Genomic DNA, 19943 nt, shown 5'->3' with positions numbered 1-19943 from the left:
TCAAAACAAAGTAATAAAATAAAATAAAATAAAATATGAATTTACAACTTCACTTTATAATGAAGAGACAAAAGAGGAATCATTTTGTTTTCTATAGATTTCTTTTTCAAGGTTCTTCAAAGACTTTCACTATTTATTACAAGTGGCTCAAAGCTTTTTATTTATAATGGATTACAGGAGAAATTAGGTAAGGTAAGTTCTCCAAAGCTGCATTACCAGGAGCTACAAACTAAATCGTCAAGTCTACACTATAACAATTAATGCATCTAGGTGTAATGAAGTCTTCAAATTCTAATTCAAAGTGCTTTCATGCTTTTAAAGTGCAATTCAACAAACTATATCATTTTCTTTTAAGATTAAATTAAACAATTACTTCTTCTAAGAATGACAATATAAAACCAACAAAAGCACATTAAAACACTTCGAGGTTATACAAATATGAAAGATGAAAAGCAAGCATAACATAATACAAATCATATATACAAAATAATTTCTATCTATATACATAATCTACTGTATATGTGACCCTGGACCAGTGGCGTAGCGCAAACTGTGTTGGCCCACCCGCAAGAGTGGAGGCGGGGCCCCTCACCACATAATTAGATGGGGGATTCACCTTTTCATTCAAAATCGGGAATTAGTACTGTAGAATTGAATAGTATGTAATTATTTCGTATTTATTTATTAAGAACTTTTCACAAAAAAAAAAAGAATAAAAGAAACACCAACAATAAAACAGCAAGCCTCCGCTGACATATTTTCTTTTACTCATTTTGCGCTCATAAGCTTCACTCTTAAGGCTGCAATTACTACCAAAATAAAAGTCCTATACGTTCACGTTATAAAAACGCTTTAATTATTTATTCGAGTCAATTTTTTGGGGGCCCCCCACAACGCAGGGCCCCCCCGCAGTGCGTGCCCTGCGGGCCCGTCCGCTACGCCACTGCCCTGGACCACAAAATCAGTCATAGGGGTCAATTTTTTAAAATTGAGATTTATACATACTCTGAAACCTGAATAAATAAGTTTTTCACTGGTCAATCATATATTACATAATTTTAGTTCATTCAACCCTAATATTTACATTAGACTAACTTAATTCAACTGCATTAGTGAACAGTTTAATCAACTTAATTTTTTTTAGGTGTTACCAATTGAAGTAACTTGTTCAAGTTTTTCAACTTAAGTACATTTTAACAACTTAATTTTTAATGATTCATTGGGATATGACAATATTTGGCAAAATCTGGAATCTGAGGGTGCAAAAAAATCTAAATACTGAGAAAGTTGCCTTAAAAGTTGTCCAAATGAAGTTTTTAGCAATGCATATTGCTAATCAAAAATTAAGTTTTGATATATTTATTGCAGGAAATTTACAAAATATCTTCATGGACCATGAACATAAAAGAATAACCCATACAATGTGTTGTTGGCTATTGCTACAAAAATACCTGTGCTACTTATGTCTGGTTTTGTGGTTCAGGGTCACATATAAGTATTTCAGTGCAGTAGAATCTCTTGTATCTCAAAATAGTAAAAAAAAAAGACATTTATACTCCAATGTATCGAACCAATTGATTAATACCATATGCTCAGATTTCAATGTAACACAGAGTAAATACAGCAATACTGAGGCAGTTCACCACTCCAGTTTCATATTTTCTTTGCTCCAGACATATTTCCCCCCTCTTATGAGGAACATCTTCTCATCAAAACCACTAAACTTGATGGCCTCTTCCACACCAACATCCAGAATGGACTTTGACGGATCTTTCCTCCCCTCTCGGCAATCCAAGAAGCGCATCTGCGGCATCAGATACGGAGGATTAAAAAATCTATTTATGATGATTGCTTGTTCAGAAGATATAGCGTAGACAGCATGATTATTAATAGAGATCAGAGATTATCAAGGGAGGGGAAAGTAATTTGAAGCCTGGAATGAGGCAAATTACTGCAGGCCTTATTATTTTCCTATCCATAATCCCTCCGCTACTGATACGATGACATAATGTAATTTAGGGGAATCATTTACACTGTAATAATAGTGTAATCTAATACACAAAAAAATCCTTTAGACTCTAATGACAACATAATCGAATAGAAAAAAAACCCTTCACACAGTAATGAGAAGAAAACTTAATGGATGCTGAAAAGAAAATATGAAACCACTTACATATTCATCAAGAATCAGGTAAGAGTCTCTCATCTGTAAAAGAAAAACAGATGAGTAGGTAAACAATACATTTGATTTATATTATATTCAAGTCCCTGGCATTCATCTCGCAGAGCTATTTTTATTTAAATTCAAATCTCGTAGTGCACACTTATAAGTTGTAAAAGCTTTGGTAATGAATTGAAACTGAAAGTTTATTGTTATGTATTACTCATAAATTGAAGGCACTTTATCTTCCATATTTAAAACGCTGATCTGAATTGACCGCTCTGTGCTTTAAAATTACCTTTTGATTAGACTCTGGAACCAGACACTTAACGTTCTGGTGGCGGTCCAAGAAGTCTTGGAACTGCTGTTCGCTAATGACGAATTTCTCCGCCTCGCGGAGGCTGTTCTCCCCTGCGTTTTCACCTTCAATTAGCAGACACTGGAAGACCTGTGCAATACATTGCAATACATTTTTAAACACGTGATCAAAAGCCTGGTTAAAATGATAGAGTCTGTAGTAAGGAAGTAACTGTACCTTCCAGCGCACTGGGTTCAGAGCTGTGATCTCCTCTGTCATATCTTGATCCACATTGTAGGTGTTGATAACGGAGTTGATTTTGAAAGCCACCTTATAATCCCGGCACCAGTTACGAACTTTATGTAGTTTGTCCAGATGACTTTTCTTGCCCTGACCTCGACCTATGACTTTATTGGTGTCCTCGTTAAAACTGTCACAAGATACTGCCAAGATGTCCAAGTAGTCACCTATTAAATACAGATACAAATTAAACTGAGCAAATTTGTCATCATATGTAAATACCTTTGATATAACCATGTATTTTTATGTAACATTTCAATATATACTTATTCAAAATAATTCTTACTTAGAGTTTTTTGTCTTGTTTTTAGCCAAAATATATAAAAATTCTTAAATCAAGAAGGATTTTCTAGATGAGTTCAAATGATTGTCTTGTTTTTAGGAAAAACAAGTCAAAATTAAGTGTGTTTTTGCATGAAACAAGCTAAATAATCTGCCAATGGGGTAAGAAAAATAATCTTCCTTTCTGTTTGAAATAAGATATTTTTGCTTAACCATTTTCAGATTATTGTGCTTGTTCTAAGCAAAAACTCACTTGATTTTGACTGGAAACAAGACAAAAAATCTAAGTAAGAAAAGCATTTTTTTTGCAGTGCACTGCAAATGCTGTGGTAACACTTTACAATAAGGTGTCGTCTGTTAACATTAGTTAACTAACAAGACCGAACAATGAACAATACATTTATTACACTATTAATTAATCTTTTTTAATGTTAGTAAAGTTTTTTATTGTTTGTTTAGGTTAGTTCACAGTGCATTAATGTTAACAAACACAACTTGTGATTTGAATAATGCATTAGTAATAATGTTAACTAATGGAGTTGACTAATGAATCTTATTGTAATCTGAATTGATATTCTGTTTATTTATCCATCTTACAAAATCCTAACTAAGTATGCATTACGAAATGCATTACTCTTGTTTTTAGTAAATATACCATTTAAAGGTTTGTGGTGTGTAAGATTTTTTCCCCCCAAAATTAGTCTCTTATGCTCAAAAATAAGCAGCAATATTTAGCAATATTATTTTAAATTATAAAACAACTGCTTTTTATTTTAAGATATTTTAATTGTAATTGTAATTTATTTCCTGTGATGGCAAAGCTGATTTTTCAGCAGTCATTACTCTAGTCTTCAGTGTCACATGATCTTCTAATATGCTGAGAAACATTTCCTGTCACTTAATAAACAGTTGTGTTGCTTAATATCTACATTTGAGATTCTTAAATCAATTGAAAATTCAAAAGAACCGCAATTATTTGAAATTGATTTTTTTTTGTAACAGTATAAATGTCGTTTTTACTTTTGATGCATCAACTGAATGCATCCTTACTATTAGAAATTAAGTATTAAAGTCTTTTAGAAAATATCTTACTGACCCCAAACTTTTGAACGGACATTTTGGAGCTTTAATTTTTAGGTTGGCCATATTTCATTACTTAAAGTCAAAATACTTAAAGTCATTTTTTGTTATACTATACACTACCAGTCAAAAGTTTTTGGACAGTAAGATTTTTTTTTTTTATGTCTCTTCTGCTCACCAAGCCTGCATTTATTTGATCCAAGATACAGCAAAAACAGTAAAATTTTGAAATATTTTTCTTATTTAAAATAACTGTTTTCTATTTAATTATATTTTAAAATGTATTTTATTGCTGAATTTTTAGGATCATTACTTCAGTCACATTATCCTTCCGAAATCATTCTAATATTCCGGTTTGCGGCTCAAAAACATTAATTATTATTATTATTATGTTGAAAAGAGAACTTTTTCAGGTTTCTTTAATAAAAGAAAGTTCAGAAGAACAGCATTTATCTACAATAGAAATCTTTCGTAACATTATAAATGTCTTTATCATCACATAATTTAAAGCATCTTTGCTAAATAAAAGTATTGATTTCTACAATTTATTTCCCAATATATATATATATATATATATATATATATATATATATATATATATATATATACTGACTTCAAGCTTTTGAATCATATAGTGTATAACAATACAAAAACTTTTTTATTTCAGATAAATGCTGATCTTTGTATCTTTCTATTCATCAAAGAATCCTAAAAAAATTTACTCCACTGTTTTAAATATTGATAATAATAATAAATGTTTCTAGTAACAGTAAATCAGCATATTAGAATGATTTCATGTGACACTAAAGACTGGAGCAGTGATGCTGAAAATGCTGAAAATGTAGATTCAACCACAGAAATAAATTACATTTTAAAATATATTCAAATAGAAAGCATGTTATTTTAAATAGTAAAAATATTTCAAAATGTTACTGATTGTGCTATATTTTGGATCAAGTAAATGCAGGCTTGGTGAGCAGAAGAGACTTATTTAAATCTTACTGTTCAAAAACTTTTGACTGGTAGAGTATGTGAAAAGTTTGGTGATTCTCATGTGCATATTAATAAAAAATATATTAGTAAATCACTTGTGATTGCATGAAATAACTAGATTAAACAGACAAAAAATGCAGTGCAAAGTGACAAACAGGTATTCATGAATATAACCTATTATTTTCTATCAATATTAACTATAATAACATGAAATATGTGACCCTGGACCACAAAACGCTTAAGTAGTCTTAAGTAGCACAGGTATATTTTTGTAGCAATAACCAAAAATACATTATAAGGGTCAAAATTGTCAATTTTTCTTTTCTTGTTTTGCCAAAATCATTAGAATATTAACTAAATATCATGTTCCATGAAGATATTTTGTAAATTTTCTACCATAAATATATGAAAACCAAATTTTTGATTAGTAATATGCATTGCTAAGAACTTAATTTAGACAACTTTAAAGGAGATTTTTTTTTTGCAATATTTAGATTTTTTTGCACACTCAGATTGCAGGTTTTCAAATAGGTGTATCTCAGCCAAATATTGTCCTATCCAAAAAAAGTGACTTATGGCTGGTTTTGTGGTCCAGGGTGACAAATGTGTAACGCTGACGCCAAAGCGTTTAAAAGCAATCTTTGCTGCCATCTGCTGGTCATGAACGATTCTCACCGTATTTCTGGAACCAGGTTTCTCTGATCAGACTGCCATTGCTGACGATGCTGACGCTCGGCAACTGCAGCTCCTGTTTGCAGTACTGCACCAACTCTCCCAAAAAATTACCTCTTTCGTGAAGGAAGGGCTCTCCGCCCGAAAAGTTGACTTTTTCCATTCCTGAAACACATAATCGACATTATAAACAAAGTTCGAGAATAAAAATGACAGCTTATGAAAAAAATGTTACCTAAAAATTATATTAGAATGTATTATCGGCTATTTTATTTTAAGTTTTAATTAATATAAATGCACTCTTACTATTAGAAATAATGTAAATAAATAAATAAACTTTAGTGGTGCAAAGTTACATTTTAGTATAACCTACCTGATTCTTTCAGAAGTCGTAACCCTCGCTTTGCCACTTCAATAGGCAAGACGAAAGAAGTCTTCGCAGTGTGGAAGCAAAATCCGCATTTGTAATTGCACTGCCGTGTAAAATGGTAGTTTACACTACTTGGAGTAGTCAGCTGAGTCCTGGAGCCCTCTTTCGGCTCTTTGGAGCGAGTCTTCGGGCGGCTGATCTTTCCGACAGGTGTTTGCTGCACCTGTGTGCCATAACCCAGCACAAAAATCCATCTCAACAGAGTTGATAAAAAGCTCTGGACGTTCTTGAAACAAAACTGCAATAACATTGTTGCAAAACCAACTTGGTTCGATGTCAACATAGTGAAGGTTTGTAGAAACTGAGGCTCAGAGAGCTCACACCTCCCTTTATATACGGGGCATCTCAAGTTGCTTTTTTTGATCAGTTTCTTTTCTTGGTTGGGGAGGACTGGAAAACGAAAGACAAACACTATCAGCTGAGTCAAACAGATAGCCTATAGGGAAGGCGTGGTGCTTCATTTCCTTATGTCAAATGGATGTGTAACTGGATCCTTTAGCCTAAGTTTCGCCTCATTCTAAATATATAAATATATATTAATAATAGTAGGCTATCAATAATTGATTTTTAGGTATTGTCCTAACATTTCAACAAGAACTGCTAACAAGAACAACAAAATGCATACGACTGCTACTAACAAGAATAACCTTTTTCTTCTTTCTTTCTTTATTTCTGTAAAACGATAGCTTGCTTAAACCAAAAAATCTTGCTGGTCGTTTTCCAAACTAGCTGCAATTTACGTTGAACAGAAACTGTTGAACTACTGTTGAATAGAAAATTAATTTCTATTTACTGTAAATTTATTTGCAGTTCACTGTTATCTTAGCCTGACAGACTCGACTAGGCTTGTTTTGCTAGTTATGTAAGTGGATTGTCTTGGCTATCTTACTTTCGTTTTCGTGTCTAAGTTTCGTTTCTCTGTAAGCACTGCCCTCCAGATCAGCATGAATGATATTTCTCTGTAACTGCTGTTATATCTAACACTGTCCACAATGCTAAAGAGAGCCATGTTTCGCTGTGGACAGTTGTGTTCGCGTGTATTCGCGGTGGAGTTTGATTTGCGCACTGAACCTCTTTATTTCACACTGAGTACAACCCCACAAGTTCTTCATCATGCTCATCAGCAGCTTTTCGGAGATGAAGGAAAACTCTTCTCGCTGTATGTCCACTGTGACAACAGAATTGAGAAAGCGCAAACGCACGCCGAAATAAAACACAAGCTGTTTGTGACACTCTCGCGAGATTGCGATGTTTTTGAAGCGTCTTCTTTTATACCGGACGTCAAAAATAGCCTAGTTAAAGGTTTTTTCATACGGGACAAATCCACTGCAACACTTTCAGAAGACGTATTAAAGACGTTTCAGCAGAGAAAATCAGTTTGTGTGTTTTCATACAAGCGAGAAGGTCAGTACTGCTGGCAGGAGATGTTGTCACCTGTCAATCAAGTGGAGGAGTCGGTGAGGCAGTACATCACACCTGCGGAATCAGCAGAGCATCACCCATCCACACTGAACATCAGGAACTCTGATGTCTTCTACAATATGGAGGAAGCCTATAAGGTTCTTCAGGAGGTACAGTAGGATTTTAAAGCATTTTGAGTCCAGATTATAGTACAGTAGTTATTATATACACTACAGTTGAAGTCAAAAGTTTACATACCTTGCAGAATCAATCAGAATCAAAATAAGAGGGATCATACAAAATGCATGTTATTTTTTTTATTTAGTACTGACCTGAGACGTTTATATATAGTTCATAAGAGAAAATAATAGTTAAATTTATAAAAATGACCCTGTTTAAAAGTTGACACTTGATTCTTAATACTGTATTGTTACCTGAATGATCACTGAATGATGTACACTGAGAACAACTGAGGGACTCAATATGCAACTATTACAGAAGATTCAAACACTCACTGATACTTCAGAAGGAACACACAATGCAATAAGAGCCAGGGGTGTAAACTTTTGAACAGAATGAATATGTGTACATTTTTCTTATTTGATATAAATGAATGATTTTCATTTAGAACTGTCCTTTAGAAGCTACAGAAGATACTTACATGTTTCCCAGAAGACACAATAAGTCAAATTTACCCTGATCTTCAAATTAATGCATCGTGTTTTTTGAATGAGTTTGTGTTTTGGCTATAGCACGTAGTTCTATTGTGGACAACAATCATGCATATCACTTCTAAATATTTCATCAGATGAAACTGTCACACTTATTGTTTTACCAGCTCTGCGTCACTTGTTTGGTATTTGTCTGTTTTTTTTTTTTTCCTAGATAAAAAAAATGCACATCCTGAAATGAAAGCAAAATTTCATTTAGAGTCAAAATGAGTCCCTTGTTTGTCCTGAACAGTTAAACTGCCTGCTGTTCTTTAGAAAAATCCTTCAGGTCCCACAAATTCTGTGTCTTTTTCAGCATTTCTGTGCATTTGAATACTTTCCAACAATGACTGTATGATTTTGAGATCCATCTTTTCACACTAAGGACAACTGAGAGACTCATATGCAACTATTACAGAAGGTTCAAAAGCTCACTGAGGCTCCAGAAGCAAGCACAATGCATTATGAGCCAGGGGTGTAAACTTTTAAACTAAATGAAGATGTGTAGGCTAATTTTTTATTTTATTTACTTTGATATTCTAAATATCATTTTTTTATTTGGTACTGCCCTTCAGAAGTTACAGAAGATACTTACATGTTTCCCAGAAGACAAAATAAGTCAAATTTACCCTGATCTTCAAATTCAAAAAGTTTTCACCCCCTGGCTCTTAATGCATCACGTTTTTTGATTGAGTTTGTGTTTTGGCTATAGCAGGTCTATTTGGGACAACAATCATGCATATCACTTCTGAATATTGCGTCAGATGAAACTGTCACATTCAAAGTTTCACCAGCTCTGCGTCACTTGTTTGGTATTTGTCTGTTTTGTTTTTTTTCTTGCTAAAAAATGCACAACCTGAAATGAAAGCAAATATTGGATAAGGCTTGATTATTTCAGGGAAATTGTTTTTGAAATTCTGTGTTACAAAGTTGCTATATTTTCACATTTAAAACCATGATTTGGTATTTATCTCCTTCCATGGTCCACTTTTGTGCAAAGAAATGTTTTATTTTGTAACTTTCAGGAGGGTGTACTTATTTTTGTAACACCACATGTTATCACTTTGACAAGAAATAATAATTTTAACATGCTTCCTTAATAATTGATCAAGCAAACTTGTGGAAACAGTATTATCACCTTATGTCTTTCCAACAATGACTTTGAGATCCATGTTTTTTACATTTAGGACAACTGAGGGACTCATATGCAACTATTACAGAAGGTTCAAACGCTCACTGATGTTTCAGAAGGAAAACGATATATTAAGAGCCAGGGGTGTAAACTTTTGAATGGAATCAGGATGTGTAAAGTGTTCTTATTTTGTATAAATGTCATATTTTTTTCATTTAGTACTGCCCTTCAGAAGCTACAGAAGATACTTACATGTTTCCCAGAAAACAAAATAAGTTAAATTTACCCTGATCTTGAAATTCTAAAAGTTTTCACCCCCCAGCTCTTAATGCATTGTGTTTCCTTCTGGAGCATCAGTGAGTGAACCTTCTGTAATAGTTGCCTCAGTGTCCCTCAGTTGTCCTCAGTGTAAAAAGATGGATCTCAAAAAATTATACAGTTATTATTGGAAAGGGTTCAAATACACAAAAATGCTGAAAAAAAAAAACTAAGAATTTGTGGAACCTAAAGGATTTTTCTGAAGAACAACAGATAGTTTAACTGTTCAGGACAAACAAGGGACTTGTGAGCAAAACTAAAAAAAAAAATCAAAACATTCAAGTAAAAACACAGTATCAAGTGTATGTAAACTTTTGAACAGGGTCATTTTTATAAATTCAACTACCATTTTCTCTTGTGGACTGTATGTAAACATCTTTTATAAGAAATATCTTATTCACGTCAGTACTAAATATTTAAACCTTTGATTTCAACTGTACTTTACCTGTCTAGACTGTTTTACTTTGATGCTGAAATGAAAGTATATACCTAAACTAAGGTAACAATAGTAATCCAGGACTTTAACCATGTAAAACAATACATCTTTCTGCCCATCCCAGTGCACCGACATTATCCCTGTGTCAAAGGAAGTGTTGAAGCTTGTAGACGAACAGTTGGAGACAAGCAGGGGTGATGGATTTCCTGTCATTGTGATTGAAGGACTGGACGCCACAGGTTAACACTGAGCCTCTGACAAATACTTTGTTCAGCTAATTAATAAGTTTGCAGTCAAACACAATGTTTTACCAAGCAGAAAGTAATGTCACATACAAATTCAACCATGCACACTCTAAAATTGTGTTGACTTCTCTCCATGAACGCAGGTAAAACTACTCTCACAGAAGCCCTGCGGGAGTCTCTGAATGCTACTCTGCTGAAATCTCCTCCCCAGTGCCTGGCTCCTTTCAGACAGCGCTTTGACTCAGAACCACCCTTCATCCGCAGGGCCTTTTACGCTCTGGGGAACTACATCACTGCTGCCCACATTGGAAAAGAGTCCTTGAGGACTCCTGTCATAGTGGACAGGTAGAGATGTGTGCACCACAAATACACTCACATGATTCAGCTGCTGTTTGGGCAGTGCTGTGGAACGTATGGGAATGTAGCAAATATAGATTTTAAAGCTGGATTGGTGAAACTTGAGGCTCAGTTAAATGTAAATGCTTATTTGAGGGTATTTTGAATATAAAATCACACATCAGATATCAATTATGTTTGTAAGGAGAGCAGTATTTGGGTGGACTATACCTTTAACCTTTAACCAACTGGTTCACTCAAATAAATCAGATTGGTTTACATTATACAAACGTTACTGTTAGTAGAAAATGTTTCTCAAGTTAGTGTTTTTAAACAGTTTACATTTATTCCTAAAATAATAACTAATGGCAGTACCAATTTACAATATATTTTATTTGTTAACTTACGTTCAGCTATTAAATAGTTAACTTTTACATATTTTTTTTTATTTTTTGCGATCATCAGTCATAAAAGCTTAGTAAATATTGGTCACAGACATGGAAATTCACTTTAACTAACTAAAACTAATTATTACTCACTAAAAACTTTCACAGATCATGTTTTCATGCCATTTTAGGTTTTATTTTGATGTAACAAGTGGTTTTATCGTTTTACCACAAAGTGGTTATTTACGTTTTTAAATAGGAATTCCATTTAAAGCCTTTATATGTGACCCTTGACCACAAAACCAGTCTTAAGTCGCTGGGGTATATTTGTAGCAATAGCCAAAAATACATTGTATGGGTCAAAATTATAGATTTTTCTTTTATGCCAAAAATCATTAGGAAATTAAGTAAAGATCATGTTCCATTAAGATTTTTTGTAAAATTCCTACTATAAATATATCAAAATGTAATTTTTGATTAGTAATATGCATTGTTAAGAACTTAATTTGGACAACTTTAAAGGTGATTTTCTCAGTATTTTGATTTTTTTGCACCCTCATTCCAGATTTTCAAATAGATGTATCTCGGCCAAATATTGTCCTATCCTAACAAACCATACATCAATAGAAAGCTTATTTATTGAGCTTTCATATGTTGTATACATCTCAGTTTTGTAAAATTTTACCTTATGACTGGTTTTGTGGTCCAGGGTCACATATTGTTAATTCAGACTGATTCGCAAATGTTAAACACGCACAAACACAAGAGGCGGGATTTATCGCATTAACCAATCAGAACCAAACATAAACAGTCATATCCAATCATATCTCGATGGAGGCATTGTCTCCTCTTACGTGACTTTCTCACCATATGCTTTAGGGAGTCTGTTAAAACTCAATGGGCTCAGGGGAGGTGAGAGAGACGCAGACTCCTGCTGCAACTTTACCTGTTGGTGTCACTGTTGGACAATGTTTCTGTAGAAAAAAAATGTGGTTTATACACTTTTTAAAGCTATTTTTTTTTTAATATTTGCATTGTTTATTTTATAGATTATAATTATAGATAAGTGTTTTTTTCACTCAATTTTTATTTTCTCTGTTAGGTATTGGCACAGCACAGCAGCGTATGCCATTGCCACAGCAGTGGGTGGACGAGTTGAAAACCTCCCAAAGCCAGGCTCAGAGCTCTACCAGTGGCCAGAAGACCTGCTCAAACCAAACCTGGTGCTGCTCCTCACGGTCAATCCAGAAGAAAGACTAAGAAGACTCAGGGATAGAGGACAGGACAAGACCGTTGAGGAGGCTGAACTAGAGATCAATCAGCTCTTCCGACTTAAGTAGGTCAACTTGTTAAATGTGAGGGTATTTTTAAGGCACATCCCTCCGAAAACACTTGCTTACTGTATGTGATAACCCTTTAAAGGGGACGTCGGATGGCCATTTTCCACAAGTTGGTATGATTCTTCATGAAATGAGGGTCTTTATGAAATGTCTGCAACATACTTTGGTTAAAATTCCTCAATTGTCATGTGAAAAACACCCCTTTTACCATAAACACAGTGAGCTGTTTCGGTACATGTCTCTTTAAATGCTAATGAGCTACTGCTCACTCCACCCCAAAATAAGGGTGAATGGATTTTTATGATCGTAGGGTGGTTGTGTCCATACACTGCTAAGACACATTTATATGCAAACACAATGTAAAAGTTTTGTGTCTGTTGTCCCCTTTAAAGTTATCAGATGTTGTTGTACACCATCTGGCCTAAGTACTCGAAAGTAAACCTCAATAGCTACTTCCAGGGCATTTTCAGGTAATGACGCCATTTGTGACCGAAAATGTGGTGTGTTTTAAATGAAAGATTTTACTAGTGGGAAAAAAAGTAATAACTTAAAGAAGAACTTCCAGAACAAACATTTACAGATAATAACCCCTCTTGTCATCCAAGATGTTCATGTCTTTCTTTCTTCAGTTGTGAAGAAATTATGTTTTTGAGGAAAACATTTCAGGATTTCTCTTCATATAGTGGACTTCTATGGTGCCTGTGATTTTGAGCTTCCAAAATGCTGTTTAAATGCAGCTTCAAAGGGCTCTAAATGATCCCAGCCAAGGAAGAAGGGTCTTATCTAGTGAAACGATTGGTTATTTTCCAAAAAAAAAAGACAATTTATATACTTTTTTAACCTCAAATGCTTGTCTTGTCTAGCTGTAAGTGTACTCTCATGGAGAGAACTCCTGAAATGTTTTTCTCAAAAAACATAATTTCTTTACGACTGAACATCTTGGATGACAAGGGGGTGAGTTAATTATCTATCTTTAGTATCTATATCTTTTTTGTTCTGGAAGTAAACTCCTTTAATATGAAACAATGTTAATAATTAATAATGGAATTTCTCTTTGAAATATATTTTGTGCCAACTCCATTCACAATGTTGTGGGGTTGAATATAAAGGGGGATAAAGACTTTTTTACCATGAGTTTATGATGACACCCCTTTAAATATTATGTCAGAATTAAAAAAAAAATAATTATTATAATTTTCCAGGATAAAAGTGATAAATTAGCATTTTAATTTCAATAATAGCGACATTTTTTGGTATAATTTGTTTTAATTGTATACACTACCGTTAAAATTAGATTACATTTTTATTCATCAAAGAATCCTAAAAAAAGAAAACAAGCAGATATTTGTATGTATATCAATATGTAGAATAATACAAAATGTTTGAGGTTTTTTTTTTTTTATTGAAATTTTTTTGCCAAATAAATGCAGCCTTGGTGAGTTTAAGAGACTTTTTTCAAAAACCCAAAACATTTGAACAGTAGTGTATACTTTGTTAAAATTAAAAAGTTAATCAGATGAAAACAATTTATTTTTAAGTACATATTAAATATTAAGTAAAAAAATAGTGTTTTATTCTAACTTTTGCATTACAAGAATACATACACTACCAGTTTTTGTTTTTGAACAGTACGATTTTTAATGTTTTTTAAAGAAACATTAAAATACAGCAAAAACAGTAAATATTGAAATAATTTTACCATTTAAAATAAGTTTTCTATTTAAATATATTTTAAAATGTAATTTATTCTTGTGATCAAAACTATATTTTTTAGCATCATTACTCCAGTCTTCAGTGTCACATGATCCTTCAGAAATCATTATAATATGCTTATTTGCTGTTCAAGGAACATTTATTATTAATATTATGGAGTCAGTATTTATACAACATATAGAAAGTAATACTTTTATTTAGCAAGGACGCTTTAAATTGATCAAAAGTGATGATAAAGACATTTATCATATTAAATCATCAAAGAAACCTGAAAAATATGTTTTCAACATAATTATATTAATAAATGCTGTTTGAGCAGCAAATCATAATATTAAACTGCTTGATAGTAATGATGCTAAAAATTTAGTTTTGTAATCATAGGAATAAATTACATTTTTAATTCTACTCAAATAGAAAGCAGTTATTTTAAATAGTAAAAATATTTGTTCTGTTTTTGCTGTACTTTAAATCAAACAAATGCAGACTTGGTGAGCAGAAGAGACTTCTTAAAAAAAGCAATAAAAATTACTGTTGAAAAACATTTGACTGGTAGTGTATAAAATACAAATGGCTCCATTTCCTGAGGACGATCCTTGTAGTAGCCTAGTGTGAAGTTTTCTAATGTTTTTCAATGCTATCAGGTATATTGAGAAAGACATTAAGTGATTTTGACAAATTGCTCTTTGTTTTCAGAGTGGAGGAAGCTTACAGGAGAATCCAGAATCCCGCCTGCATCATTGTGGATGCAAGCCCCTCTCCACAAGAAGTGCTGCAACAAGTGCAGCATTTAATTAGGAACAAATATCACTTGTAAACATCCAGCTCTCTACCCTAGGAGGCAAGAAGCAATGCAATCCATCCGCAGTCCACTAGATGGTAGTGTAGTGTTACGATCAAGCCACTATAAGAGCCCCAGTCAGCTGAGGCAGTTGATTGAAAGGGAGGCTGGTGGCTAACTGCCAGCATATATTTCAGGGCTCGTATCTGGACATGTCACAACATATTCCCCTTCCCACAGAGCTTTAGTGATGACACGAGAGGGAAAGTTATTGCGGGTGCCGTAGCTGGATGTCAGCTCTCATACGCAGGGTCACAGCGTCCACTTTCCTCACTCTGACTTATTCCCAGTGAAACACAGGAACTCAGCTAAAGAGGTTTGAGAATTCATCAATCACTTCAATTAGATTTAAACACAAGAACTCATTGTTGGTCAGCTCGCTGTTCACTCCTTCAGGAGATGGAATCGAGGGACCTTATGGAGGTATTAAAAGCAATAGATCTGATACAGGCAATTTCAACTTGCTTTGATTTGTTGCTGTTGCTTTTGGACACAGAATCTGATCATTAATTAAGAGTGATATGCTAGGACAAAAATGTACACTGGAACTCTGTTCCAGATTCCTTTAAGTCTGTTTATTGTACTAAAATAATCAGCTAAGAATAAAGTGTAATCTAATAGAAATCCTTCAAATATATTTCTCAGGTTTCGCTTCATTTTAAACAAACAGTTCAGCTGAAAAATGAAAATACTGTCATGAAGGAAACACACTTGTCAAGTGTGGGGGGAAAAAATGCTAAAAAAGAAGTGCATTTGCTATATTACAAGCAAAACAATATTATTTGTGTGAACATACTGAATTTTTATTATTTCTTTTTAATAGTAAAATATGGCACAATGTGTTTGCAAACAATTTGTGAGATTTCTAAACCTATTTGTGCTATATAATAAAAAATAATAAATAAATAATGCATTTTTTTTTATAGCAAAACAATAATATAATATTAACCTGGTTTGAATTGTGAGATAAAAAGTCACAATTGCCATTTTATTTATTTATTTATTTAATGGTGAAAGCTTTAGAGCAGTTGCCAATAAATAAATAAATAAACACACAAATAACACTTTTTTTTCTTACACTTTTTTAGCTTATATCTCACAATTTATGAGTTTATAAGATCAAAATATCAATCTGGTAAAGAAAAAAGTCACAATTACCTTTTTATTCATTTATTTAATGGTGAAATCTTTAGAGCAATTGCCAAAAAAATGTCCATATGCTATAAATAAAATAAAACAATAAATAACAATAAATAAATAATGCAATTTTATCTCACAACTCTGTCAAAAAGGTAGTCTATATGCTGTAAATAAAAAATAAAGTAACAATAAATACATACATAATAAATAAAATTTTATCTCACAACTGACTTTTTTCTCATCATTTTTAACTTATTTTTCGTAATTTATGAGTTTATAAAATCAAAATATCAACATCACTCTGGTGATAATCTGAATTATGAGATATAAAGTCACAATTACCTTTTTATTTATTTATTTATTTTTTATTTAATGATGAAAGCTTTAGAGCAATTGGCAAAAAAGTGGACCATATGTTATAAATAATACATAAAAAACAACAAACAAACCCTTAAATAAATACATAAATAAATAACGCAATATTATCTCACAATTCTGACCCTTTTTCTCACACTTTTTAGCTTATATCTTGCAATTTATGAGTTTATAATAACAAAACAATATAATATCAATCTGATAAAGAAAGGTTTGAATTATCAGATTAAAAAAAATCACAATGACATTTTTATTTATTTATTTATATTTAATTTAATGGTAAAAGCTTTAGAGCAATTCTCGAAAAAGTAGTCAATATGCTATAAAAAATAAATAAGATAAAATAACAAACAAATAAATAAATAAATACATAAATAAATCTCACAATCTCACAAATCTCACAACTCTTAGCTTATATCTTGCAATTTATGAGTTTTAAGATCAAAATATCAATATAATATCAATCTGGTAAAGAAAAGTCTGAATTATCAAATAAAAAGTCACAATTACCTTTTTATTTATTTATTTATATTAAAATTAATGGTGAAAACTTTAGAGCAATTTCCAAAAAAGTAGTCCATATGCTATAAATAATAAATAAAATAAAATAACAATAAATAAATAAATAAATTACGCAATTTTTTCTCACAATTCTGACCCTTTTTCTCTGACTTTTTAGCTTATATCTTGCAATTCATGAGTATTTAATATTAAAACTGTACAATATCAGTCTGGTAAAGAAAAGTATGAATTGTGAAATCAAATGTCACAATTAACTTTTTAAGTTTTTTTTTATTATTATTTCACGGCAAAAGCTTTAGAGCAATTGTCAATAAACAAAAACAAAAAAATGAATTAAAAAAAATAAAAATAAAAAACACCTAAAGTAGTCCATATATTCCATTTCAAACAATGTTTTTGTGTGTTTTGACTGATTTATTTATATTATTATTATTATTATTATTTTGTTTAATCTTGTTTACAAACATTCATGAGATTTACAAGCAAAACACACAAAACAAACAACAACAACAAAAAAACATTAAAGTAGATTATGTTATATTTTCAAAACCAAGCAATATTTTTGTGATTTAATCACAAATAAATTAATATTCTTACCTGAAAATATAACACTATAGCTAATAAATCTCAATCTCTGTCAAAATGTGGCACAATGCATTTACAACCATTTCTTACCACAAACACTAAATTTTCATTAAACATCAACTTAAATTTCAGTCTGAGCCCCAGAATTGAATAATGACTGAAAGAGTTTTAATTTCTGGATTATTCAACTAATCATTTAATTATACATATGATCTTCAATAATCCACATTTAGCTCACGTGCACACTTTAAGTGCCACGAACGGAATGCATGCAGGCACCCATCTGCCCTCATGTACTAACAATACCACACTTATCCTATAATTCATTTATATGGTGAGCACTGCATTTACCCAGTGATAGCAAGATTAATTAAAGGTTTTAGTAATTATGAGCTCAGTGAGGATATGGGCCGGGAAAGACGGAGTGACCCGTCTCTCTCACACTGATGCCTCAGCAGTGTGGAGAAGAGAGTGGGGTATATTCATATGGCAATTAATGGAGTCCTGTAGATCACTGTCAGACGGCTTTCCACACCACTGCGCAATTACACACTCCCCTTAGCCAATTATTGAATCTCTTGCTATAGACGCAATTATGTTTATTTTTTAACACACTGCATATACCCCATATATGCTCGGAGGTGGTTAATATTAATGCAGTGTAAAAAGCCAGATTTAAATGTGCGGCGTGAGAAATGTACTGGTCAGTAATTTTAATAAATGATTGAATTGGTTGCAGTTGAATTCCTGAGATTTTCTGCTTGGAGACCACAGTGGTCCCCAGTGGTCGGACAGCCAGGTTGATCAATTTTCCATCTATTTGCTGTTGCTCTCAGTGGGAATATACAGTGTTTAAGGATTATATGTTCAGATGTTATGGACAGACACTCCTACAGTGCAGTCCTTATGAACTAGAGAGGGGGTCAGACATGTGCTCTTGTAAATAGCTTGAGCAGCGCTTTATGTATTGCCATTCTTCACTGATAGTAATAAGTCTCTCTTGTGGTGTATTATAATTTAAAGCTACACTCTTAAAAATAAAGGTCCTTCATGATGCCACAGAAGAACCGTTTTTGTCTAAATGGTTCCATAAAGAACCTTTAACATCTGAAGAATTCTTCAGATTATAAAAAGGTAAGAAATAGATGGTTCTTTAAAGAACTTTTGACTGAATGGCATCGCTGTGAAAAACCCTTTAAAGCACCTTTATTTTTAAGAGTGTATAGCAGTATGTTTCTATAAAAAACTAAAACTAAAAATGTACACTACTGTTCAAAAGTTTGGGGTTGGTAAGATTTTTTAAAAATGTTTTGATAGACGTTTTTCAAAGACAAAAATACAGTAAAAACAGCAATATTGTGAAATAATATTACAATTTTAAAATAACTATTTTAAAAGTATTTTATTCTTTTAATAGAAAAGCTGTATTTTCTATGGAAGCCCATTTTTTTTGCCACTGAATAAAAATAAAAAAGTAATTGTGAGATATAAACTTGCAATACTGAGAACATATTAGTCTGTTTCCCACTCAAAATGGGACTTTATAACTTGCAATTGCGAGTTTATATCTCATAATTTCTTTAGAATTGCAAGAAAACAGTCAGAATTCTGAGATATAAACTCACTATTGCGATAAAAAAAGTCAGGATAGTGAGATACAAACTCGCATTTGCAAGAATTTTTATATCACAGTTCTGACTTTATTTCTCAAAACTGTGAGTTTATATCACATCAATTTAAGAAAAAAGTCAGAATTGCGGAAAAAAAGTCTGAATTGCAAGATACAAACTTACATTTGTAAGAAAAAAAGTCAGAACTGCAAGATATAAACTCAGAATTGTGAGAAAAACAGTCAGAATAGTGAGATGCAAACTCGCCTTTGCAAGAAAAAAAGTTTTTTTCTTGCAATTCTGACTTCATTTCTCGCATTTCTATGTTTATGTCATGCAATTCTGAAAAAAAGTCAGAATTGTGGAAGAAAAGTCAGAATTGCAAGATACAAAATCTCATTTGTAAGAAAAAAGTCAGAATTTTGAGAAAGAAGTCAGAACTGCGAGATATAAACTCTAAGAATATATATTAGTCTTTTTTCCCACTCAAAGTTGGACTTTATAACTCGCAATTGTGATTTTATTTCTGACAATTCTGAGAAAAAAGTGGACTTTATTATTTAGTGGATTATTGAAGATCAATTCTGACTTTACTCACTAAATTCAGCAGCAATTGAGTGTTTATATCCCACAATTCTGA

At 32.3% G+C, this 19943-nt stretch overlaps 2 protein-coding genes across 2 annotated transcripts; one reads left to right on the top strand and one right to left on the bottom strand.

Annotated features, from left to right (window-relative positions):
- Nucleotides 1-1606: 1606 nt before the first annotated feature.
- Nucleotides 1607-6537, bottom strand: LOC141295732 (S-adenosylmethionine-dependent nucleotide dehydratase RSAD2-like). Its single transcript, XM_073826999.1, has 6 exons — nucleotides 6160-6537; nucleotides 5790-5951; nucleotides 2697-2926; nucleotides 2460-2609; nucleotides 2174-2206; nucleotides 1607-1804 (listed from the first exon to the last, which is right to left on the bottom strand). The coding sequence occupies exons 1-6, from the start codon at nucleotides 6497-6499 to the stop codon at nucleotides 1640-1642; spliced, it is 1080 nt and encodes a 359-aa protein (XP_073683100.1). The 5' UTR covers nucleotides 6500-6537; the 3' UTR covers nucleotides 1607-1639.
- A 621-nt stretch (nucleotides 6538-7158) lies between these two features.
- LOC141296084 (UMP-CMP kinase 2, mitochondrial-like) lies at nucleotides 7159-15698 on the top strand. Its single transcript, XM_073827365.1, has 5 exons — nucleotides 7159-7787; nucleotides 10338-10452; nucleotides 10602-10803; nucleotides 12283-12516; nucleotides 14927-15698. The coding sequence occupies exons 1-5, from the start codon at nucleotides 7209-7211 to the stop codon at nucleotides 15045-15047; spliced, it is 1251 nt and encodes a 416-aa protein (XP_073683466.1). The 5' UTR covers nucleotides 7159-7208; the 3' UTR covers nucleotides 15048-15698.
- Nucleotides 15699-19943: the final 4245 nt, after the last annotated feature.

Source organism: Garra rufa, chromosome 21, assembly GCF_049309525.1.
Source record: "Garra rufa chromosome 21, GarRuf1.0, whole genome shotgun sequence".
NCBI classification, from domain to species: domain Eukaryota; kingdom Metazoa; phylum Chordata; class Actinopteri; order Cypriniformes; family Cyprinidae; genus Garra; species Garra rufa.
Note: the sequence above shows the minus strand (reverse complement) of the source record. Positions and strands in the feature narration are given on the sequence as shown.